This window comes from Pipistrellus hanaki (assembly GCF_964339955.1).
Source record: "Pipistrellus hanaki genome assembly, chromosome: 3".
In the NCBI taxonomy this organism is placed as follows: Eukaryota; Metazoa; Chordata; class Mammalia; order Chiroptera; family Vespertilionidae; genus Pipistrellus; species Pipistrellus hanaki.
In genome coordinates, this window is record NC_140505.1 from 27,100,295 (window position 1) to 27,126,814 (window position 26,520).

General features: G+C 40.1%; 1 protein-coding gene across 7 annotated transcripts in view; it reads right to left on the reverse strand.

Moving 5' to 3' along the window:
• The window catches only part of ARHGEF7 (Rho guanine nucleotide exchange factor 7), a 132,766-nt gene that overhangs the window by 30,227 nt on the left and 76,019 nt on the right, over nt 1–26,520 (reverse strand). For all 7 annotated transcript variants that reach the window (XR_014794688.1, XR_014794689.1, XR_014794690.1 and 4 more), the window contains exons 6-12: nt 21,227–21,315; nt 14,995–15,089; nt 14,664–14,759; nt 9,455–9,577; nt 2,202–2,340; nt 1,379–1,438; nt 307–453 (exon numbers count right to left, since the gene is read on the reverse strand). Coding sequence is in view for 4 of the 7 variants with exons in the window: in XM_084879818.1 (XP_084735944.1) it covers nt 307–453; nt 1,379–1,438; nt 2,202–2,340; nt 9,455–9,577; nt 14,664–14,759; nt 14,995–15,089; nt 21,227–21,315 (749 nt within the window). In the remaining 3 variants the exon portion in view is untranslated. The remainder of the gene's footprint in view (nt 1–306; nt 454–1,378; nt 1,439–2,201; nt 2,341–9,454; nt 9,578–14,663; nt 14,760–14,994; nt 15,090–21,226; nt 21,316–26,520) is intronic.

Here is a 26,520-nt window from a genome sequence, read left to right on the forward strand (position 1 = left end):
GTTGTCATCATTTGGTAGTCGTTTAAAATACTGTATTACACAATCATCAAAACATAACATTCTAAAGTATAATCTTGACTGTCACTAAGAAAACTTAAAAAGCATTTATAAAACATAAGTAGCGTTTAATGCAAATTATGTCCAACTCTTAATTTTTATCTGAGGCATTTTAATGATTTCAGGGAAAACAACCAAGAAACTAGAATAAGAACAAAATTCAACAGCACAGGGTTGGTGTGTCCCTTCCGTGGCATGTGTTTCTCCCACCTGTTCCCATCCACTCTCTGCACACTTGCATGACAGTACCTCACTTCCGGCACACTGAATCATGACCTGGGACATGTAAATAACATTGCCCAGGGTCTTAATGTCATCTCCCTCCCAGCTCCGGATGGCTTCATTCAGGATCTGCAACTCCAGCTCTTTCCTTTTCCGTACATCTTGACACTGGGCCTGGAAGACACAGTAAAACACTATTAAAAGAGACAAATTTCCAGAATTGTAAGTTTTGGCCATACTGCTTTGTATCTTACTTCTTCTTAAGACAGGTAATCTACTGAACAATGTGTTTAATTCACAAGCATGGAATCAAGTCCAGAAAGGCAAACCTTTGAAATAAGAAACACTGTTTTAGAAAAATATAGCATATTTTGGCACTTATAGAAGCAAAAATGAAGAATGGACAAGAAAAACATTTTCTGATTTTTTTAATATTTGCCAACAGAGAAGACTAAGAGGGGAAAAAATAAGTATCATTTATGCTATAAATAAGGTGTGTATCTCAGAAACACAGTCAATAAGATAGTAGACAAAAAATAAAATAGAACAACCAGTATTTCATTTCTTACTCTATCACTAACGACAATGAATGGGTGGAGGCTAAAACATGTGTAAGTCAATTTCAGGTAGCTAATGCATCAATTATGTGGAGCCTTTAAAAAGTTTAAACAATTATTTCATTGTTCTAGTCTCCAATTTATCAGCCATGGAATAACTACTATGTGTGTTCATTTTTATTTTACCAGAGTAAACCTTAATTATACTTCACATGTAATTTTTTAAAAATATATTTTATTGATTTTTTTTACAGAGAGGAAGAGAGAGGGATAGAGAGTTATTATAGAAACATCGATGAGCTGCCTCTTGCACACCCCCTCCTGGGGATGTGCCTGCAACCAAAGTACATACCCTTGACCAGCATTGAACCTGGAACCCTTCAGTCCTCAGGCTAACGCTCTATCCACTGAGCCAAACCGGTTTTGGCAACACAGATAATTTTTTTTATCATCTAACTTTTTTAGCTGATAAACATTTTTCTACATTCATTTGCCATAATACTATGTAAAAAAAACACTCCATAATATGCTTAATCACTTACTGAAAGGTTTTTGAAGGCAGTCATGGATTTTTGAATATCTTGTCTATCCGGATGATAATCCTGTGAGTAAAAGAAACACACCATTAGCTTTCATAATGAAAAGCTTTTTCTTAAAAAAGCATCCTCTATAGACTCTACTGAATCTTCCAATACTTTTCAACCTGTAATATGTCCTATTTTTCCCAGCATTAAAGTGCCACCTCTTATTCTTTAAGGGAATCATGGAGCCAGTGGCCTTAAGGGAAACAATCATTTGGAAGAGAGAAGCCAAGAGCTGGAGCTGGAGTCAGGAGAGCAACATCTGCTGTGGTGAATGCAGACAGCACAAGCCACACCCACTCCTAACACTTGGCATCTGCTGCTTTGGCAGCAGCGAGCAGTTGTGGAGAAGACCGATGGCCTGCCCTTGACAAGAAAAGCTCACCAAACGCTAGCCAATAGTTCACCAAACCCAAACTTCTGCAAGGCTCACAGCCTGTTTTTCAGAAATAAGATAAATACGTATCTTTAATTAAATGATGCTTTTACATTGTATTACTCAACTTATAATTTAATGATTGTAGTTAATGTTCCTGCTAGAGCTCTTCAATGCTATTAGCATTTTCTACCTTTTGAAACTTTTTCTGTCAGCAGCAGTGGGTGAAAAAGGAGATAAAGGAGCTGGGGAAAGGAGAAAAAAATTTAATACTTAACAAAATCATTTGGAAATTACACTGAATTAAAAAAACCTTGGTAAACTCTTTGTTGATTCCAAAATAAAGCATTAATAATTTCTTTTACAGTGGCTAATGGATTCCAGTGACAAACATGTGATAAGCAGTACCTCCATGTGTCTCTCGAGCTCCTTGAGCAGAGTGGGGTACTTATCCAGGCGCATGAATGGTTTGCTGAGGCCAGTGGTCAACACAAGAATCCCCGGACTGTTGGCACCTTTCATCTCCATGAACTCTCCCAACTCCTCACTAGCCAACACGCCGCCAGCAATGAAAGAATAAGACACTGCTGTTAAGAGTTCATCTGGTGACACTTCCTTATACCCACTAGCAAAAATATAACAGCATATCATTAATACTGTTAAAACTATAGCTTTTCTAACCAAACATGTGCTGGTTATTTCAAAACACCAAAGGAAACCTCAAAAGGTTCATGTTACATCTCCCATTATGAATCGAAACAATTGTGCATAATATAGAATACATGTAGTCATCTATGCAATTCTACTCAAGAAAGGTCATTTCAGCAAGCCAATTTCATACAGAAGGGTCAAATGTAAGCGTGCAGTCTTAGAGCTAAAATAGATTCCAATTATATGGGAACTTCAAGATGGTAAAAAGTGTAAGAGGGGAAAAATGCTTTAAAACTATAATAACCTGAATCAGAATGTTAACACTCCAGTTGCTTATCAATCCACCAAACATGACCTGAATATCGACTGCAACCTAAAGCATTTGTGAGAGCAACAAGTGTTTCCTTCGGAGTGCACAATAAGATAATTAATATTTATTTAAGTTTTAAATTTTCAAAAGTATTTCCACATCAATATTTCATCTAATCTGTACATTATGCAAAGAAAGTTGTCCCCATTTAGTGTTAAGGAAACTTGACTATATCTTCAGGAATCTAAAAAGCTTAAAAAGTTTGTAATATTTTACTACGGTACTCTTTCACCATTAACTTCACTATTATTTGTGTATCTTTTACAACCCACAATGCCCCCCTGAGCCCTGTAGAATCATACACACACTGAATCAGACATCCAATTCAGCAGCCCTGGGTTTAGAGACCCAGAATGGCGAGGAGTGCAGAGGGAGTCAACCTCTGTCACTCACACATTTATGACTCGTATCGGTGGCAGAAACTCTGCATTTCTGTCTCTCCAATGCAGGGCAAATGATGTTTAGGATCCATGTGAGGACCTGGGTCTGTGTTCCTCACTGTTGCTGCACATGTCATTCCAGACATGGGAAACTGAGGGATAGACAGGCTGGGAGAAAAGAAGGCACCAGATCAGGTCACCCACTGGGAAGAGAAGGGAGCGAACTCTGAGTTTCCATGTCACCTATTAGGAAGAGCATTATAAATGAAGCCATAAAATAAAAATGCTAAAGAATAACTGAACAGTCGAAACTGGTTTGGCTCAGTGGATAGAGCGTCGGTCTGCGGACTGAAAGGTCCCAGGTTCGATTCCGGTCAAGGGCATGTACCTTGGTTGCGGGCACATCCCCAATAGGGGGGTGGGCAAGAGGCAGCTGATCGATGATCCTCTCTCTTCTCTCTCATCGATGTTTCTAACTCTCTATCCCTCTCTCTTCCTCTCTGTAAAAAAAAAAAATCAATAAAATATATTTAAAAAGAAAAAAAGAATAACTGAACACATTTGTCCTCAATGTAGGTTACCTGAATCTGACCACAGGGACCCAGCTGCTGCCTCACTTCCTCCATCCCTCCGCTACCCAGGTATAATTGGTCCCCTGCCTAAACTTCTTAGGACCAGTATCCACTCCAAGGGCTCCTTACAAAATTTAGGATAAATCATTTGAAAATGCCAGCTCAAAAGTGGTGAATATAACACTTTCCTATGGTTCAACCTAAAAGGACTTCATTGTGAGGTGTGAGAGCAAGCGTGGGTACTCCCCACCTCTTATCCCATCTTCAACTGACCGCAGTGATGCACCTACAGGAGAAATCATCTTACTCAACTAAATCAACTTAGAAATATAAGGTTTCAAATATTAACTTGAAAACAAATTAATTAATCACTAGGAAATTAGCCTTACTTTGCTTAAGCACGTAAGACCTCTTTACAAGACTACTTCTATCTAAATTCAGGTTTGTGAAAACTCGGGAGACCCGGTTAAGCAAGCAAGGTACATTGCATTTAAAAATCAAAGTGCAGCCCGGTCAGTGTGGCTCAGTGGTTGAGCATCAACCTATGGTTCCATTCCCGGTCAGGACACATCCTGGGGTTGCAGGCTCAATCCCCAGTGTGGGGTGTGAAGGAGGCAGACAATCAATGATTCTCCCTCATCATTGATGTTTCTACTTCCCTCTCCCTTCCTCCCTGAAATCAATAAAAATCCTATCTAATAAAAGAATAATATGCAAATTGACCATCACTCCAACACACAAGATGGCTGCCCTCATATGGACACAAGATGGCCACCACAAGATGGCCAGCAGGGAAGTGCAGTTGGAAGGGACCAGGCCTGCAAAGGAGGGCAGTTATGGGCAATCAGGCCAGCAGGGGAGAAGAGTTGGGAGGGACCAGGTCTGCAAGGGAGGGCAGTTGTGGGTGATCAGGCCAGGAGGGGAGGACAGTTGGGAGGGACCAGGCCTGCAAGGGAGGGCAGCTGGAGGTGGGGGGACACACAGGCCTGCAGGGGAGAGTAGTTGGGGGGGTGGGGGAGAGACCAGGCCTGTAGGGAAGGGCTGTTAGGGATGATCAGGCCAGCAGGGGAGGACAGTTGGGAGGGACCAGGCCAGCAATGTAGGGCAATTAGGGGTGACCAGGCCTGCAGGGGAGCAGTTAGGCATCCATCAGGCTTGCAGGGGAGTGGTTAGGGCAGTGGTTGGCAAATCATGGCTCGAGAGCCACACGTGGCTCTTTGGCCCCTTGAGTGTGGCTCTTCCACAAAACACATGCAGGAGCACACGTACAGTGTAACTGAAACTTCGTGGCCCATGTGCAGAAGTTGGTTTTTGGCCTGGGCAAGTCTATTTTGAAGAAGTGGCATTAGAACACTCAAGGGACCAAAGAGTTGCATGTGGCTCACAAGCCGTGACTTGACGACCACTGGGTTAGAAGGTGATCAGGCTGACAGGCAGAAGCAGTCAGGGGCAATCAGGAAGGAAGGCAGGCGAGCAGTTGGGAGCCAGCAGTCCTGGATTGTAAGAGGGATGTCCAACTGCTCATTTAGGCCTGATCCCAGAAGGATCGGACCTAAACAGGCAGTTGGACATCCCTCGAGGGGTCCCAGATTAAAGAGGGTGCAGGCTCAGTTGAGGGACATCCCCTGGTACACAAATTTCATGCACCGGGCCTTGAGTGTTTAATAAATCAACAAAATCAGAGTGTATTCCTGGACTGCATAAAAAATACAGTAATAATGTTAATAGTACCAGCTATCTATCTACCGATCTGATCTATACATACATGTTTTTAATATGAACTTTTAAAATAATTATACACATTTATTTAAATAAATATACACATTTAAGAGATATTAAAAAATCAAAGCACACTATAAAAAAGTGAAAATATAATCCTAGCTAAAAATCTTAACACATATAATAAACATTTTTCATTTCTGTAAGAAATAAGGTTTCATGATTATTTCCTTCCATTATAACAGTCATCATGTTAATGCAACTTAAAATGTTACCATAGGAGCTGTCAAACTACTTCTAGGGTTGTGTGTATGCCAGCTTTTATAACCAACACACAATTCCGTATCTCTGTGCATACTAAGAGATTTTGCTTTCTAAGAGATTTTCCTCAGGAAAACCACAGAGCTAGGATTACTGAATCCAGGAATAGTGATATTTCAGAACCTTGTTGTGATTAGTCTAGTGTTCATCCCAGAGATCGTAGTGATTTAACCCTTTGCACTCCGAACCATTCTGGACATTGGCTACCAGCTACTCGACGCTACTTTGCGGTGGAGTGCGTTGAAATAACTCAACTCCCCGTAATCACTAATAAACTGCAATGTCCCCTGAGAGGGGACATCCGAGTGATATGCTAGAATTCCAATGTCCCTTGAGAGGGGACAGCGGAGTGCAAAGGGTTAAAAGCTATGAGCAATATCCTGAAGTACTTGTTTGCATAGTTTTATCATTTTGCCGTTTCCCACAAGAGATAGGTGGGTAAGTGAAGAGTGCCCCAAGACTGACTTCAACCTGCTGCCTTCCTCCCACCTCCCCCAGCCCTCTGCTGAGCTCAGGCAGAAGTGAGAGCTGCAGACAGAACTGTCAGGAAAAAGGACAGAGAGAAGGGAGTGACACTATGGCACTAGCACTCTGTGCTGGGTAAGCATCTCTGGACCTGTGCCACAAGTATTATTATGCATGTTTACAGATGAGGACTCCCAGTGAAGAATACTGCCTGTCCTCACTGCCAGCAGGACTGCTGAACCCAAGAGCTTCACACTGTGTCTGGTCTGGCCCCTCTATCCACACCACACTCATATGCCCTCCCCACACTCCTCATAAATCCTTACTCAGAAATGCTCCTCTTCAAATCACTCACTCTGTCAACCCCTACAGCATGAGTACAGTAAAATGATGGATTTTAGAAAGAGCAATTTATATTTTATACCCATTTCTCTAAGAATTGAACAATTGATCAAGCATAAAACTAAAACTTTATGATACTAGAAGTATATTTCCTCTTCTTTAAATACAATCCATGCATGGCCTTTCTACTAGAGGAAAATCACAGAAAAGTCTATTTATGTCACTTTTTATATTTTAGAATTATATTTTTTATTTTATAACTAGTTATAGCAGAGAAATATGAATAAAATTAAGCAAGTTATCCTTATCACCCCTCACCCCCACAAAAACAAACAACAACAAAAAAACCTACAACTTAAAATGTAAGTGAACTTTTGCAAGCAAAAGTAAAATCTTTTAACATACATTTTTGTAATGCTAGAACATGTGCAGTTAAAAAACAGAACTTGATAAATCACTGGTACATTTTTTTAGTGTTTTTTTTAATTTAGTATAATAAAATAAAACAGTTGATTACAGCTGTTTTGACAAAACAATGGCTCTTTCTACTGATGTGGGCAATCCTTATACAGTGAATCTCTATATTTACTGAAATGACACTGTAGGCTGCAAGAAGGCAACAAAAGGAACACAAATAAGAACTATCATGTAGTCAAGCAAAAAGTAACAAAGTGCTGGGGGAAAACAAAACTCATTTTACAGACTCAATTATGAAACCCATAATTCATTCAAAATAGGCAACCATGAATACATGATGTCTACTATCGTATGATAATGCAAAAGGTACATATCAGCTATAATTCTAGAATTGGTGGTTCTGTAAATGTATTCACAAATTCACACTCATAATTTAAACTAACCCAATAAGACTGAAAATAAGATTTGAAAATTTCAAAACACTACACTTAAAATCAATCCTTAAAAACATACTCAGGCATAAACATAGGAAAGAGGTTACAAGTTAAGATTCCAGAATGAAAAGTGGTGAACACTAACAGAAGCTATTAGCAAATTGCGATTGTCATCTCCATTCATGGACTTACGCTTCAGAAGTGCAGTCTGACCTGTGAACAGAGTGGGGACTCTGGCTGCTCAGGGACCTCAGGAGGACACACAGGCAGTGCATCCTGCTGCGTCCTCTCTGGAGGCTCACTACAGAGCACGACTCCACCCACCTCCCAACTCTGGGACAAGCCGCATGGAGGAGGCACAGTTTCCCCACTGAGAAAGGTATCTATTCTTTCCCTGTTATTTTGGGGAAATGCTACACTTACATTTCAGCTATGACACAGTCATTAAAGTAATAGTACAGAAGAGAGGATAAATAGCACATAGTTGCAAGCATTTCCTTGAAAGTGTTATTTTTGGAAACTTTAACAGTCTGAAATTTGCTTTAAATGTCTTCCTTAAGGCAAATCTTCACTTTAACGGAAAAAATATTTAGTGAGACTTTTTCCCTATAATTATTCACTCCCACCAAACTTCTGACCCAATCTTAGAGCACTCCCCCCAAAAAGAGTTTAGAGAGCAAAGATATAAAAGATCATAATTTTGCCCTAATATTCTATTTGCTTTCTATTTAACTCCCCCATCACTGCATCAATAATTCCTTTAAAATTTTTCAGAAACAGCTGAAACCGGTTTGGCTCAGTGGTAGAGCGTCGGTCTGCGGACTGAAGGGTCTTAGGTTCGCTTCCGGTCAAGGGCATGTACATTGGCTGCGGGCCCATCCCCGGTTGGGGGTGTGCAAGAGGCAGCTGGTCGATGTTTCTCTCTCATCGACGTTTCTAGCTCTCTATCTCTCTCCCTTCCTCTCTGTAAAAAATCAATAAAATATATAAATAAAATTTTTTTTTCAGAAACACAAATTTAATCCTTGCATTTCATTTCTGTAGAAATTTCATTTAATTTTTAATTCCCAGAAGTAGACAGCAAGACCATAACTGAATGAGTGTTTCATGGTCTCAGAAAGGTGTGTGCTAACATAGCCCACACTCCTGGAAAGGTGAGGGAGGTGTTGATTGGGTAGGGTTTGGGTTCCTTTGGGTTTTTTGTTTCTGTTGGACACTATATATCCTAATCTCTCTTCATCAACATATCAAAGACTGCTGCTTCATTTCAGGCATTTATCATGTTCACTCACTTCTGATCAGTTTATACATGTTTTTTGCTTAATGCTTATAATAGCCCCATGAAATAGACATTTTTACAGATGTGAGGTGACCTGGGACCACCAGCTTAGAAGGGTTTAAAACGGACACCATAAACATTTTTCTAAAACACTTATTAATAAAAATCTATGCCTCTTGTGCTAACATCTGCTAATGACTGCAACATTCCTCAGTCTTCTTACAATTCTCAGGAAACACACTGGCCTTGTCTTAACAACCTAGCAGAAAATCTGTACATTCTGTTTCACATATTTGATTTTGTTTCAGGTTGCTGGTTGTCTCCAATTTAAGATTCAATATACCTATAAAACCCAGCCCTGATTTTAAATGAGATACTATTTTTTTTAAACAGAAAATCTAATTGTCTTATGCACTTCCAGTTTTATGGCCTTAGAGAAAACTGATTTGGTACCCTGATCTAGCTTGCAGCTACATTCCAGAATACTTACCAGCAACTTCAAGTCATTGTCCAAAGGGCTCTAGACTGAAGAGGAAACTTTAAAAAATAATCTTCCCATTATAAAAATTCTAATAAAGTACTTCTTACCAGTACTTTTCAGAGGGGTAATTAACATTTTCATTGTTGAATAATCAAGTGAATATTAATATTGTTTTAAAGGGTACCCCAAGAAAACTTTTCCTTTCATGTAAGAAGTCTAAGTGAACACACCTGTGCTCCGTGAGAACATTCACTGCAGATGGGTGATTGGCACAATATGAAAGGTACAAGGTTTTCATTTGTGGCATCAGATTTAAAAAGCAGCCTCCAACTCTCTGCTGAGCTTCAGGCAACCTGGAGACATGCAACACAAAGGAAATAATCCTAAATTTTACAGACAGAAGGAAAATTGCTAAGTAACAAACAGATTATTTTGAGCAAGGAAGACCTCCTTGTGAATCACCTCTATGAAAGCAAACTATCCAAATCCAAGAACATTTCTGTTCAAAGCAGGCATATAGTAGGGAGAATACCTACCTTGAAAGCTGCTCTGCTACAAAATAGTGAACTAAACCCAACCTTTCCTCCAGCATCCAGATATCAGGACCTGTGCACAGCAGAGCTACAAACCCCCAGGTCCAGGCTTCTTTGGGCAGTGAAGAAAATACTAGTAGATCTCAAGAAGCCTCACATTTTGCATGAAACAAGGAGAATTATAAAATTCCGCCAATGGAAAGAACCCAAAGTGCCAACAGGACCCAAACCCAATATATGCATCAGCATCAAAGTTCAGGATTCTAGAAACAAAGACACTAAAGGCTTTGAGGGAGAAACATAAGTTTCAAACAAAAGAATCAGGAATTAGAATGGCCTGGGACTTCTCAACAACACTGAACCTTAAACCGTGGATGGAAATAACTTTCAACAATTCTACCTCCATGCATCGTAATTAGTATGAACATGAACTAACTGTCTCTATGCACTCTTTCCTTGGAACAGTCCTAGCAAATGAGAGACTGCAGCAACAGAGAGGAAGACACCAGTGTCCAACACAGAAGAGGCGAAAGGCAGCAGGATGATAATCAAGGATGACCCTGAGACCAGGCAGCATGGCTAGAGGCTCCACTAGTAAGTACCAAGTGTAGGAAAGCCCTTCTAGTTGCTGAGTAGGTTGCAGCCCTTTCTATGAGCCTCTTAATAAAGCTGATGAGATCTTTAAATGTTCTCAGTTGAATTTTGTTTTCTAACAGCATTCATATAAAACTTCGAAATGTGAAAAACAAAACCTAAATAGTGTTTCAAAATATACACACAGTTAGTAAAAGAAGTCTATGGAAATGAGGACACAATTCCAGATAGGAATGGCTTCTCAAAGAAAGAGAAATGTTAGGATTAGGGTTTCACTGGGAACTATTTTTGTAATGTTTTAGTTCTTAAACTGGGAGGTGTTGATTATATTACTTCTTATGCCTTTGTAGGTTTGTGTTTTTTTGTGTGTGTGTTTTTTTTGTTTTGTTTGTGTGTGTGTGTATGTGTGTGTGTGTGTGTGTGTGTGTTTAAAGCCCTAACTGGTTTGTGTGTGTGTGTGTGTGTGTGTGTGTTTAAAGCCCTAACTGGTTTGTGTGTGTGTGTGTGTGTGTGTGTGTGTGTGTGTGTGTGTTTAAAGCCCTAACTAGTGTGTGTGTGTGTGTGTGTGTGTGTGTGTGTGTGTGTTTAAAGCCCTAACTGGTTTGTGTGTGTGTGTGTGTGTGTGTTTAAAGCCCTAACTGGTTTGGCTCAGTGGAGAGAGTTTCAGCCTGTAGAAACATATAGGTAAAATTATATACTTAATTAGTGCTTAAGTATACAATTTTACCTATATGTTCCCAAAAATTCTAGTTTAGCACTTCTTAGTTGGGATTCAGGAATCTATATTTTAACAACTCCACCAGGTGATTCTCATCATGAGAGAAGTTTGGGAAACACTGGCCTAAAGGAATTAGCCACAGTTCTATCTGTAATATATAATCACTGACCTAGCAAATAAACTTCGATTATTAATTCAAACACTGGGGACAGTTAAAAAGAATAAGAAATCTTCTCTACCTTAAAAGTGACTGCAACTTTTTTGGGTAAAATGAAACAAATACAAAAATAAAAGAAATAGAGCAGAAGCCGGTTTGGCTCAGCGGTAGAGCGTTGGTCTGTGGACTGCAAGGTCCCAGGTTCGATTCCGGCCAAGGGCATGTACATTGGCTGCGGGCACATTCCCGGTAGGGGGTGTGCAAGAGGCAGCTTGGTTGATGTTTCTCTCTCATCGACATTTCTAACTATCTATCCCTCTCCCTTCTTCTCTGTAAAAATTCAATAAAATATATTAAAAAAAAAAAAGCCGAAACCGATTTGGCTCAATGGATAGAGCGTTGGCTTGGGGACTGAAGGGTCCCGGGTTCAATTCCGGTCAAGGGCATGTACCGTGGTTGCGGGCATATCCCCAGTAGGGAGTGTGCAAGAGGCAGCTGATCGATGACTCTCTCCCATCGATGTTTCTATCTCTCTCCCTTCCTCTCTGTACAAAATCAATAAAATATATTTAAAATAAATAAATAAATAAAAATAAAAGAAATATAAGACAGCAGATGATGCCTCACCAACTGCTGCCAGCCCTCAGAGGAGGAAAGCACACACCCTCCAGGAGGAGGCGCCAAGGCCAGCAAGCATCCTTTCCAAATCACCCAAAGACCAGTCACACACACAGCAAGGATGCTGCACCAGAAGATTCATCGGACCATCTGCTTTCTACCAGTATCCAGACACCGAAGACACACCTATTTTCAAACTACTACACACTGGCGTTTGAGCAGGTGATGTTCATACTCAGGAGCAAAGTGAAATAGTAAAGCCTGGCTTCCGGAATGGAGAGCTCTAGCAGGGAACCCCAACTGCTGAGCTGAGAGGGTTAAAGGTAACTGCAATGAACGGATGACAAAGTTTTATGAACAAGGGAAGAACATTGTTAGAGATGTGCACATGAAAATGATTAAATTATTAAGACTGCATAATAATGTTCAGTGCTGTGCCATATATTGTTATGATTTCACTTTCAACCTGATGCAACAACACAGCCATTGATACATTCAAAGGAGAACGTACCTAAAATCTAGGCCAATGGATTTTCATTTCTTATATTTCATCAACTAAAATTAAGTCAGTATGGCTTACACATGAACAATTACTTCATTATACAAGGTTTTCTTTCTTTGGCCCCACTGAGCCTGGCCCTAGAGTTTTATGACTTCATTCAACCTAATTTCACAAGAATTCACTATACTCGCCACCACCCTTTCTCCACTAGCATGCTGCTGCTGATGTGGTAGACACCCTTGGAAGAGGAACAAGAGGGCCAGAGAACAGCCTCATTCGACTCCCATATAAGCCCTTGCATGACCACTCTCCCTTAAGCAGTAAGCCCCCAGGATGAGGTTCTGACTGCATCAAATAATCTTAGGAACAAAGTCTCCGGTCTGTTGACCACAGACGCAGTTTTCGTCCAACTAAAGATAACATCTAGGCCTCGGCTGTGTTTCAGCTTCAGGCCCAGGAAAGCAGCAAAATCAGAGGAAGCAACAAACACCATGGCTGATATCAGGACCCGCTGCAAGAACTAATGATCCCTAGGGCCAACCCATCAGTAGAGCTCATGACCCTGGAAGAACATTCCTGGAAAGCTGATGAATATTCTACTGAGATCCTCTCAAGACCTCCCTTTTAAATTCCTGTCTTTGGAAAACCGCTAACGCCCCTTAAGACAAAGGACCCAGTACAAGCTGTCCCTCTCTGAGCAGGCTCATCCTTCCCCACTTCCCTTTGTTCCCTCAAAGCACATCCTTTGCTTTCTTTCTCTTAAGCTCCATTTTTTTTTTTTTTTTTTTGCCTCTGTATCTTGTTCCATGAGTCCATGCAGCCCAGTGGCTCACTTCTTCCTCCTCTGTGACTTTATATATAACCCATTTGAGTTCTTGCTCAGTCAAATTCTTTCTTAGTCAAAACTCAAGGACCACGATCTAACATCTGGTGCTATTCACCATTAACCTTCCTTTGCCACCGTGAACTTCTGTTTTTAAATCTATACTGTGAGGACAGTAATATCTGTCCTATTTCACAAAGATAACATGAGGCTTGCAAGAGGTATTGCCAATGTACTGCATAAATATTAATTTAGTCTACATTACCCATGCCAGTGGGAGGAGAAGCAAACACTTCCATTTTGTACACAATAGGGCTGACCTCTTACAAAAAAACCCACACTGCTGCCAAATGACCTTCATTTACCAAAAGGAACATTACCCTAGTTATGATCATGTAAGTAATGTAATTTTATGTAAACCAAAAATGCTGCAAACAATTACAACAAAAAAATGTCAATTTCTGTTTGAGAGCCAGGATTTGGTTACGCTGACATTCAGCTTTCCTCACCACACCTTCCAATATGAAGTTCCTCTATGAAACCTTGAAGCCAAAGTTGACAGAGCAAACCTACTTTCTGCATGGCAAACTGTTACCAATTTAAAGAGCTCTGGCACCCAGGGCAGGCCACTTCCAAGAATGAGAAAGACACATACAAAAAGCTGGAAGGAAAAGCAGATACCAACCACGAGAAAAAGTTTTCTGGTTCTTCCAGTGGTTACAAAAATAAAAATAATGCAAAAATAAAATGTGTTACCTTCCTTTCTCAGCCCACAAATAAGCATAAATATCATCTGGTGGATTAAAATCTCAAAACTTTTCATGTGCATTATGACTTTAAGTCATCCAACACCCAGCAAGCATTAATATCCTGTAATGCCTCATGTTAACAAAGAACATAAAAATAGTCAGAAAAAATCTATCTGATCATCCAGACAAACCTGTCCCCTACCCCCGAAAACATAAAATCTTGGAAAAGTGACAAAACCAAGCCTTTAATACCTCCAAACTTCACATTATGTATGTATACTTTACAATTTCTCAGCTTCCTGATGGCCAGGAACAACACATGCTGGAAGAAGACACTGGGAAGACTTGGCCTTCAAGGGTGTGTGCACACTGCCTCCCCAGGCAGCACATGGCGGGATGTAAGGAACTAAGCCATTGGTGCCTTCCACACTCTTTCACAAGCCATCCTCCTCTCTTCAGAGGTTATTCATCCCCCACTTTTCCCTACCACCTTAAAAAATATCACTCACACGAAATCCTTCTCCTTTCTCCGACTAGTCAGTGTATTCCCTCCTTCAGAAATTACTACTATAAAATTTAGATAATCTAAAATGCAGCTTTAAGTATAAAAGGTAACATACCTAAAATATTCCAAATCATCTATTTTCCGTCTTTGAAAATGCAAATTCTCAAATTATGATAAACTTGTTCCTTTAAATACCATTTATACCAATCCAAATTTTATAAATTTTAGCATCTTACTTACTTGGTGCATTCTTCTAAAGACTGTACAAGCATTTGCTGGAAAGAACATATTTCTTCTAAATTTCCCATTAAATATGAAGTGTTTGCTGAACTTAACCTAGAGCCAAGAAAAATAACAGTAAAAATACATAAACAGTTTTACTTATAGTCCTCTCCTTTCCCATCCTGATGCCCAATTAAAGTCTTAACCTAATAAACAAATTGCCTATGTCTAAGGCAAACTGTACACTAAATTCTGTGCCAGGACTTCACCCTCTCTTTTCTGAAAATACAAGGAAACAGCCTTAGGTGATGACTATCCTACAATTAACACCATTGATCATCTAACTTACTTCTCACTGGTCTGCAACGGCCGTAGATAGGTTGAAAGCACAGTCTGAAGTTCTTTAGAGTATTCATTTTCTGTTTCCAAAATGTTCTGTAGCACCTATAATAAATGATGAATAAATATTACTTGACATTAAGATTTCTAAGTTTCTGAAAGTTCATCACCATTGTTTAATTCACACTGTTGTTTCTATATAATACTAATGTGTTTAATATCATAGATCCCTATGATTAACAACTAAATCCATGTAATTACTATTACCATAGCTATACCACTGACTTTATCTTACTGCCATGCACACTTGACACAGGTATATCTTTATTTATACACAGGTATATCTTTATTGCAAGTCACAGGTGTGTTTATCTAACAAACTGAAGGCAAGACCCTCCTCCACCAGTAAAAACACTAGGACTTACTATTGTAATACTTGCTTTATTATGATGGTCTGGAACTGAACTCACAATAATCTGTGAGGTATGTCTGTACTTTAAAGATAGCAGATTAATTATAGGTAAATCAAATTTTAAGTTAAAATGTTTCCTGGTACCCTATATTAGTGAAGCAAATTTAGCCAAAAATCACTTACTAGTAACTCCCAAAAACTGAGATATAAAGTGCAAAACAATTTAACTGAAGCATGAGGCTCTCTTCAATAGTAATCACCAAAAGCAAAGGCTCCTCTTTGGACAAGAGGAGAAGACGCCGAGGTCTACAAGTGGAGCCGGGATGTGCAGGCTGGCCTGAGACTAATTACCAAGGCTTACTATCTATATTCTCGGCACTAAGCAGGGTGCTCTACAGTCTGAAGTAGTTTAGAATATCACAAAACCTTTTCCTTTTACAGAGGAAAAAATCGAAGTGGAGAGAGATTAAGCAACTTATCCAAAATCAAACAGCTAGTGAAGAGCAGAGCTAGAATGTGAACCTAGATCTCTCTGACAGGACACTGCCCACCACTGCCTTCTCCAGCTATCAGACTAAGGGCAGGAGTCAGGGCTCCTATGGGCCCTGACATGAGTAAAGAAAGTGAAATCCCTTCCTCAACTATCTTTTTATCCCAGCATCTTCTTTAACCAGGAAATCATATTACATGTATTTTCTGAGGATCTATTATATACACTAACGTGTTATGTCTTCTAAAACTAACAAATGATCCTAAATTAATCATAGCACACACAAAAAAAGTACAGAATATGAAGTTTTGAAACACACTCAGTTTTCTCCCCTTGGTTTTTTTATAATAAAAATATATGTTTAAACATTTAAGAAAAAAAGCAATCTTTATGCTAAAAACTTAAGATTACAGCATTAATAAGTCAATTAATAAATGAATTATTATTCTGTTCACTACTGTTTTCTTGTGTACTCTGAGGAGAGACTACAGTCACTCATGAGTAAATGCAAACCTGATTAAATAACTTACATACTACACTATTTAATTTGAAGAGAATCAGAGGCTCTTTCACTGTGACACTGAACACTAGTTTCGCCCCTGAATGGGTCTATTCATGGAAGACTGGTGGAGTGAGCCAGAGGGAGGAGGGGCCACTCCAGAGTTCATTCCTCTGTGGGGGAATCTGGGTGTTGATCCTATGATTATAATGTCTTTCTTCGAAGAAATACTCATTAAACACAAATGTCAAAGCACTAGTGGACTGAGAACACAGTGTGACACCAGCCACTTCATCATCAGTGAGTTATACTTAAACCTGATCTTATCCTTCAAAATTAATGTGAAGTAATAAGCCAAATATAATGGGTCACTAAACTAAAAATAAAAATGTCAAAGTTATGTACAACAAAACGTTCTTTTTCAATGTTAAAACAAAGGTTAAATACAAATATCAGGAATTATTAGCAATACTGGGTTGAATATTAAAAAACTAAAATTCTATTTTATAAAACAGAACAGTACCTAGGTGACATACAAGGAAAACTGTGGGAGAAAACAAGAGCGGAAGAATAAAATAGCATTTCCTCAATGGTAGTATTAAGAAGAGCAGACAGCTGTAAAATCTTCCAAAAGTATTTAGTACCAAAAGCAATCCTCTGCCAAAAAGCTACACCTATTAAGACAGTTCAGTTGGTTCATTTCTGTTACTCGTCATAAACATTATCTTCAAATAAGTGCTAAAGACATCTACAATACTGCCATCCAAACAATCCAAGTTACACTTAGCTTTTCCACCAACGCAGGACCAAGACTTAGCTGACTGCGTCATGTTGACGCTGACTGTCCACTCTGCCAGGCGGCCACGCGCCCCTCCTCCCTAAACTCATCAGCATATCTATATACTCCAGCCATCACCTTTCTTCCCTTTCGTGACTTCTGCACACTCTGGCTGCTGCAGGACCCCATGAGACCTAGCAGACAGGTTGCCAAAGCGCCACCACACGAAGGCAGGATACCAGCGGACGCGTGCAGTTTTCACAGAAAGAGCAGTCTTTACTCCACAGCCGTGAAGAACAACCCAGCCTGAGCTCAGCCAGCATGAGCTCTCCCTGAGGCATAAGGCGTGGAGAACCACGACCAGCCAAACAATGGTGCCACACAGAAGGAGGACATCAGGCACGCTACACAGACAATCCCTGAACTATCAGCCATTACAGCAAAGCAAAACAAAGGACGCCTCATTTCAGTAACTTGCAGACACACAGAAACTCATTATCACCACAATTAATGGAGCGCTGAATTTACAAACGAGTTACAACTTTCATTGCAAATCTTTAGATATCAGATGTTTTATTTTATATGACATTGAGTCCTTTAGAAATGAATAAATGATCTACATGTAAGAAAAAAGAAATAACATTAGGTAATTTTTTAAGATGTGATCCTGATTTAAAAAAAAAAAAATTATCAACATAAACTAAAGCCGAATTTCAAAAACATAAACCTGTTTCATAAGCACAATGGGAAAAACTAAAGAATGGCACAACTGTTCTAACCCCTCTCTTACTCCCTCTCCACACAAGGAAACATAACCACCACATGTTCTCTTTCAACCCAGTCTATTTAAACTGTATTTGGTACTTAAATATTCAAACAGTAAATTTATAAGACAGGATCTGAACAGCAAATAAACTATCAGTCTCTAAGGAAAGGAGAGGAAGGAAGGGAAGGGCAGTGCTGCTAGAGCAGTGGTCGGCAAACTCATTAGTCAACAGGGCCAAATATCAACAGTACAACTATTTAAATTTCTTTTAAGAGCCAAATTTTTTAAACTTAAACTATATAGGTAGGTACATTGTTATTAACTTAATTAGGGTCCTCCTAAGCTGGCCTTTGCTAAAAACTCAAGGGGCCAAAGAGCCGTATGTGGCATGCGAGCCGCAGTTTGCCGACCACTGCTAGAGGAAGCAATTCCTACAGCTCCTCCTGGCGCCACAAATCCAGAGGCCAGAGGAACACAGAGGAGCATCCCACTCCATCCACTGGCAATTACTGATTTAATGCAGTTTGTTGATCTCTGTGTGTTCTTAATACTTAGTAACATTTACTCTCAAAGAGTTTGGAGGTGCCCATAAAATGTTTTATGTTACTGTACCTACTGAAAGAAGTTAGGTTATTATTATATTATGTTATATTTCTAAATTTGGGGATTCACAAAGTCTTGGGATGTTTTTCTTCCAAACCCTAAAGGTTTACTCATATAACAGCTGCAGCAAAAGTGCAGGTTCACAATGACATACTGTCACCACAGAAAGCTGGCCTTAGCAAGCAAGCTGATGTGCATGACCGCATCCTCATGTGTGAACAGCTGGCCTTGGGAGCCTGGCAAACCTGGGCACAAATCCTGGCTCTGCTATTGTACTTCCTACTTGGTACTGTACTTGTCTATGAGTCTATCAGCTTTTTTTACAAAACGGGATATCTTTCACAAGAGTGTCCGCTCCCTGACTTGGGGGAGACAGGAATCTTATAAACCACTAGTACAGCCTTCCAACCCAAACCTGAAATCCTATTTGGAGTTACTTCTTACATAACTCTTAGTCAAGAGGTCATTATTTTATAAGACAGCCTTTTCATGGATAACTCAGGGCTTCTCTACCTCCCCCTGCTCCTGAGGGGTGATCAGGGCCAGCAACCACTGCTCACACTGCTGCCGGCACCAGAGCAACCACTCGCACCTATTGCCGGCATTGGCCCCACTTGCACCTGCAGCCAGTGCCAGAGCCACTGCTCACACCTGCTGCTGGTGCCCAGTGTAGGTCTCAATCACTCAGTGCTCTCAGTGGGTGCGAGCAGCAGCTGCCAGCCCTAATCACTGCTGGGGGCTTCTTTATCTCCCCCTCCTCCTGAGGTGCAATGGGGGATACAGCTGCCACTCACACCCACTGACAGCACCAGCCCTACTCGCACCGCTGCTGGCACCAGCCCTAATCACTCCGCACCATCAGTGGATGCAAGTGGGGCCAGCTCCCTCAATGCATGGGAACAGCGTTGGCAGGAGCAGGGCTGCCGGCAGACAGGAGACCAGGGCTGCAGCGGGAGGGGCCGGGTGGGGGCATGGAGGATGTGCTGAGACCCACCCCTGTGCCCACTGCAGCCTCACAGCCCTCAGTTTCTTTCAAGGTGCACAAATTTGTGCACTTGACCCCTAGTTTATATAATAAAAGCCTAAGTAACTGTTACAGCAGAAAAACCAGAACAACTAGTACCTATGATGTGCACTGACCACCAGGGGGCAATGCTCAATGCAGGAGCTGCTGCCTGGTAGTCAGAACACTCCCACAGAGGGAGCAGCTCAGTCAGAAGCCAGGCTCACGGTTGGCGAGCATAACAGCAGTGGCTAAGGAACATCGGACCAAGGGGTAAGGAGCAGAGAGCAGGCAGGTGGTAAGGACCGAGGGGTCCTGGACTGCAAGAGGGTTGTCCGACTGTCAGCTATTCCCCACAGGGTCCAGGACTGTAAGAGAGCATAGGCCAGGCTGAGGACTAGGCTACCCCACCCTCACACACATTTCGTATACTGGACCTCTAGTTTCTTAATAACAGTACAAACAATGATACACTCATTGTAAGAGGGCTGCTGCAAAGAAAGACTAATCAGTTATTTATTTCACTTCAAAAATTCAAAGGTCTCATGGCCTCCAATTTATGCATCCCCTAGTCAAGAAAAAAACAAGATTGGAAGTAGGGGGGGAAAACAACTAAATAAGTGCATACTTTCCACAAAATTCAAAACATAACCACAATTTAAAAGTTTACTTTACTGGTTTATCATACCAAGTAGTTATATAATAGCAATGTAAAATTTTATCCAAATAAAGATTATCATTTCCTATTTTCTGTACCCAATTGTATAGGGCCAAAGAAGGTTTGGATTAGATATTAGATTTAATACCACAGATACCTTTAAGCTTACTAAATGTTCATAACAAGTTTTAAAATGCAATAGTTTTAGGATTCTGAAACACTTGTCTTTCCTATTATGTTAAAATATAAAGAAACTATATTGATCTAAAATACAGCCTACTCCAAATAAAGTATAATGCATTCAATACACATAAAAATTTTAAATAATTATATGTCTTTTTAAATTCTCATTTTTGAAGACTTGTAATGGTATGGGGGGATATAATTACAATACCAAGTTATGTGACAAGAATAAAGTACAATTGCATAGAGCAGTGTTCGGCAAACCGTGGCTCGCAAGCCACATGTGGCTCTTTGGCCCCTTGAATGTGGCTCTTCCACAAAATACCACAGCCTGGGCGAGTCTATTTTGAAGAAGTTTAAATTTTAAAATTTTGGCTCTCAAAAGAAATTTCAATCGTTGTACTATTGATATTTGGCTCTGTTGACTAATAAGTTTGCCGACCACTGGCATAGAGGATTAGAAGGAAATATGCCAAAACATTAATTATAGTTATATGTGTGGGATAGTGATTTTTTTTTAAATATATTTTATTGATTTTGTACAGAGAGGAAGGGAGAGAGATAGAGAGTTTGAATCATCGATGAGAGAGTCATCGATCAGCTGCCTCTTGCACACCCCCTACTGGGGATATGCCCGCAACCAAGGTACATGCCCTTGACCGGAATTGAACCCAGGACCTTCCAGTCCCCAAGCCAACGCTCTATCCATTGAGCCAAACCGGTTTCGGCAGTGATTTTTATTTTTATATTCTTATCATATTCTCAGTAGTTCACCTATATTCTATAATACTGAGTTTTAGAGACATTAAAAAAACAAAGTATTATTAAAAACTGTTTTGCAATTACTTACCACATTATAATAGCTTTTGTTAATGGCAGTAGTATCAAATCCTTTTGGAGGACTCTTCAATGTTCCAGATTTGGGAGACACGGGCTTTTCTGAAACAAAAATGTAATGTAGTTTTACTGATCAAAACGAGAGACAACCAAATGCACCAGCCCCCACATAGCCCAACATGACTGGTCCAGCAACCTCAATTGAAATAAACCAAAAAGGGGAAGCTGAACAGAAGGCCTGCACACCTCTGGGGGGCACCACAGTGCTTGCATCTCCTCATGCCAAACAACCTGACCTCAGAGAGCTGAGTAAAGGTAAAATATTACCCATGCAGAATTAGAGAAAATGTTGGCAGATATTTCACAAAAATTTTCTCTAATTTTGTTTAGAGAGACTTTTGCATTCTGAGTAATCAGAATCCCTGAAATATAATCTAGAATGTGGGTTTTGATGCTTTAAGTTGGCAGATATTTCACAAAATTAAAGCATCAAAACCCACATTCTAGATTATATTTCAAGGATTCTGATCACTCAGAATGCAAAAGTCTCTCTAACCAATAAGGTCTGCCTCAAGGTGATAGACAAAGGAGAAAAAAGGCCACCCAAATTGGGGTAGGGGGAGGGGGAGACAAAAAAAAAACACACTGAGTTAAGAACTTCCACACAAGTGACAATAATGAAAGCCATCATAAATACTGTAAAGATTCAAATATTTTTAAATTGCATGGCTTTTATTCATCATATATTCAAGAGAAATTAAGCACAATTGGTACTGAAGAAGTGCTTTCTGATAACATAGCTCTCAGAGTGTGTGTGTGTGTGTGTGTGTGTGTGTGTGTATCACTGGTTCTATGGGGAGAAGTGTGTCTAACATTAGTTTATCTATCCCTGGGTCTATGGGGTGGGTGTGTCTGATAGCAAAAAAATGATACAATCCACTATTACTGAGAGGTGAGGAAATGGTGAGAACATAATTTAGTACTACCTTTCCAGTGGCCAACTAAAGAAACAGATTTTCCTTTTCTTATAATAAACTATAAGAATGCTGAAAACAACAGAACACAGATATGATAAAAAGAAAAAAGAGAGTGGGGACTCCCTAGGGTAGTGGTCGGCAAACTCATTAGTCAACAGAGCCAAATATCAACAGTATAGGAATTGAAATTTCTTTTGAGAGCCAAATTTTTAAAATTTAACCCTTTGCACTCCGAACCATTCTGGACATTGGCTACCAGCTACTCGACGCTACTTTGCGGCGGAAACGTGCGTTGAATTAACTCAATTCCCCGTAATCACTAATAAACTGCAATGTCCCCCTGAGAGGGGACATCCTAGTGATATGCTAGAATTCCGATGTCCCCTGAGAGGGGACAGCGGAGTGCAAAGGGTTAAACTTCTTCTAATGCCACTTCTTCAAAATAGACTCGCCCAGGCCATGGTATTTTGTGGAAGAGCCACAATCAAGGGGCTCGCGAACCGCGGTTTGCTGACCACTGCCCTAGGGGATGAAAAGCACTGGCACTGGTAGGAAGGGGCCTGTGGGGGGTGAGGAAAGGTGGTTTCAGGGGCTAGGGTGCAACCAATGCAGGAATAAGACAGCCCTGGTGCAATCTGAGCAGAGTAGAATAGGGTGGATCTCTTGGGTGACCTGCATGACTGATGAAAAGAAGACTAGAAGCTTCTATTCAAGTCTCTTCTCTGCTGGTCCAGAAGAACAGCAAGGAAGTATGCTGGCTATTCAGGGATTGGATATACAACCATTTAGAACCTGACCCTGCCAAAGTGTATCTCAAATCTACACCATACTCCTGCAGGACCACCAGGATTTGCCTAGTGCAAGAAAACCTCTGGGCAGCTCTGAGGAAGCAAATGTTACTCCTTTCTGCAGGAATACTTCTGCAACCCATAGTATAGGATATCCCACCCAACCATCACCCATCCCACACCAAAGAAGGGTGAGGGCTAGAGAAAACACTTATTTCCAGCAATACAAAACACACACACACACACACACACACACACACACACACACACACACACACGGTGCTGTGTTACCTTTGTTTCTTTCCCTGCACAGAAAATATTTATATCAAACACTGTTCTTTCAGTTAAATTAATAATTGTGTCCAACAGCTTGCACTTTATGTCACTTTTTGATGTCAAAAATAAACAGAAAATATTAAGAATGACAAACTTAGGAAGTGGCATTGTGACTGCTTATTAAAGATCTGTGGATCAGCAAATGACAGTCACACATTTAATTAAGTTCTCACATCACTGCCAAACATAGGTTATTACTCATCATCTCAAGCTAACCAGCACCTAAGGTAAGTTGTTGTTTCTTTTAAAGACAGCCTTTACTGTACAGATAATGAGCTACCTAGAAATGGGAGAAATTAATGCATCAGAAAAAATTGGGGAAAAAACCTGGTAATGTTTATGCACACATGAAACTGTACTTGTGAGAATATAGAACATGATTTGTTCTCCCCACCATTTTAGCCCTCAGTGGAATTCTTTTTCCAACTGCACACACCTCATCACACTGCCCACTAATGACTGAGAGCCTCCATGTTTACTTAATAACAGCAACAAGCAATGGTCAAACCAGCCCTGTTGCTTCTCTTTCCTTCCATTCCTTTGAATTTAAAGATTCTCTACCATTTGTGTGTATAAAATTCAGTAGATATCCATGGATTTTACATATAAAAAAATGTGTACAGAAAATAAATGCTAAGTACAGATTCAGGAAGAATACACAATGCATTTGCAGAAAGCATTAGAAACATCTTTATGCAGACTCTTTGAGATATTTGTCTTTAAAAGAGGAACAATTCCAAAAAGAAACCACAAATAGGTCAAAGGTACAAATACATGAAACTTGACCAGAACACTGCTATCTCTCACCACAAGAGGGCAAACAATCATGGCTCTTTATACTTTCCCGAGGTGGAAGAGAGAAATGGGACATGCTTGAGAACTTACCTGGACATACACAGCCCAGAAAGTATCACTTAAAGGTAGACCTCTGTTTTGTTTATTCAATAAAATATTTGTAAACTAAATCAAAACAAAAACTCACAACTTAAAGGAAGTCAGTGCTTTTGTTTCATAAGAAAATGATCATAACCAGATCACCAGTTAGAGGAATCTGTATGATTAAGACCTGGCACACTTTGATTACAGAAAATGAAGCATTAAATATACTGTAAGTTACAATGCTTACATAATACACACTTTAAAAAATCCCATTCCAAAATCAAAAAGTCACGTAAATTACTGAAAAGATGCAACACGGAAATGTTAAGTGATCCTAGCATTTTATTCTTAACGGTTATAAAGTGATATGGTAAAGTGATTTGCTTTTGCTTATTTCTCTCTCAGATGCCAACATTTAAAATGAGATGGGGATAACTTTATTTTGAATTTACTCAGGTAATTTGAAAACACTAGGGATAAGAAGTTATTCCCAAAAGAAATTATTCCTTTGGTTCAACTGTGACATAAAGCTGTGGTTGCCAACCTTTTGGACCTCACAGACCACAATGGCAACCTCTGACATAAAGAATAATTAGCATAATACGTCGTCAATATTACTTTATTTTTACCTTAAAAATAAACAGAAAATGTTTCCAAAGTTACTTGCATATTGCAAACTAGGGAGTCCAGGTGACAGCCACCAAGAGCTCTTGAACAACAAATGCAGTTACATACACTTGTTTAAGAGGGTCTCTCTCTCTCTCCCCCTCACACAGCCCCCTACACACACACACACACACACACACACACACACACACACACACACGGAAACCCAGGGTTAAAATAAGATGAGAATTTCAGGCAGAACAAAGTGCTGCAGTCACTCCCGACATAAATAAACATTATAAATATGTAATGGCTGGTTCTTCTTAGGGCTGCATCTGTGAAACCAACTACAGTTAACCCTTAAATAACAGGAGTTTGAACTGCAAGGATCCACTTTTGTGTGGGCTTTTTTTTTCTTCAATAAATACTGTAAATATATATTTTCTTAATAACATTTTCTTTCCTCTACCTTACTTTATACATATAAAATCTGTGTCAATCAACTGCTTAGGTTATCAGTAAGGCTTCCTCACTTGGATTTTCAGCTGAGAGCAGAAGTTGGCACCCCTAATCCCTATGTTGCTCAAGGGTGAATTGTATTACCAAGAGATATTAATGATATTCAAATAAATTTGAAAACAACTTCCAGAAGTCACCTGAAGAGAACTTTGAGACCCACTCAAACTCTATCTTTCCTAATATGCTAAGGTTAACTTTGAAAACTCCATGAGGAGAAATATCTGAAAAGTTCATTCCTTTGTATTTTTTACTATCATATCAGAATTCCCATTGAAAAGAGTTATTCATAGCAGAATTCAAGAAAGCAGATTTAGCAGACACTACCCAATCAGTGGGCTCCGCTCCTGATGATGTACCCATTACCAGATCTGTGACCTCCTAACAGCATAACCAACCAGCTCTGTGACCTCCTGGGTGTGCCCTTTACCAGCTTTGTTCCTCCGGATGCAGTGCCCCATTTCCAGCTCTGTGCCTCCTGATGCAGTGTCCCATTTCCAGCTCTGTGCCCTCCTGATGGTGTGCCCATTACCAGCTCTGTGCCCTCCTGATGGTGTGCCCATTACCAGCTCTGTGCCCTCCTGATGGTGCCCATTACCAGCTCTGTGACCCCTAAATGGTACCCATTATCAGCTCTATGACCACCTCATCCTCACTATAAAGGGAAAGACCATCATCCCTCTCACTCCTTGACTCCAGCATCCTCCTGGAAAAGGCCCAAGTGTTGTTCTCTTGTCCCAGGAGAAACATGACTCACCAGAATGTGAAACTAGCCAAGGAGCTGCTCTCAGATCTGAGACTCAGCCTGTCCCACAGCCCTCAAGCTCAAGAGCCAGTGCTGCAGCTGTCGCATCGACTGACCAGGTCCAACCAAGTACAGACTAAGTCACAATTCCCAACAGCTGTGCCTATAAAGTCAAAATGACATTTCATCCCGATCAACCTGATACCATTACTCCACTCTAAGCTGGTTCTACACTTGAATAGATTAAAAGAATATTATTTATTTATGCCATATGCCCTGGATAGCCCAGCAACACTTGCCTTCTGGGGTTGTGGTGAGGATTGAATGAGGTCACAAATAAAAAGCACTTTATATAATAACTAGCACTTTATATAATAACATAATAAGCAACCATAAAATCTTAACTATTGTTAATTTTATTATAATAATGATGAAAAAATACTCATCATCAACAAACATA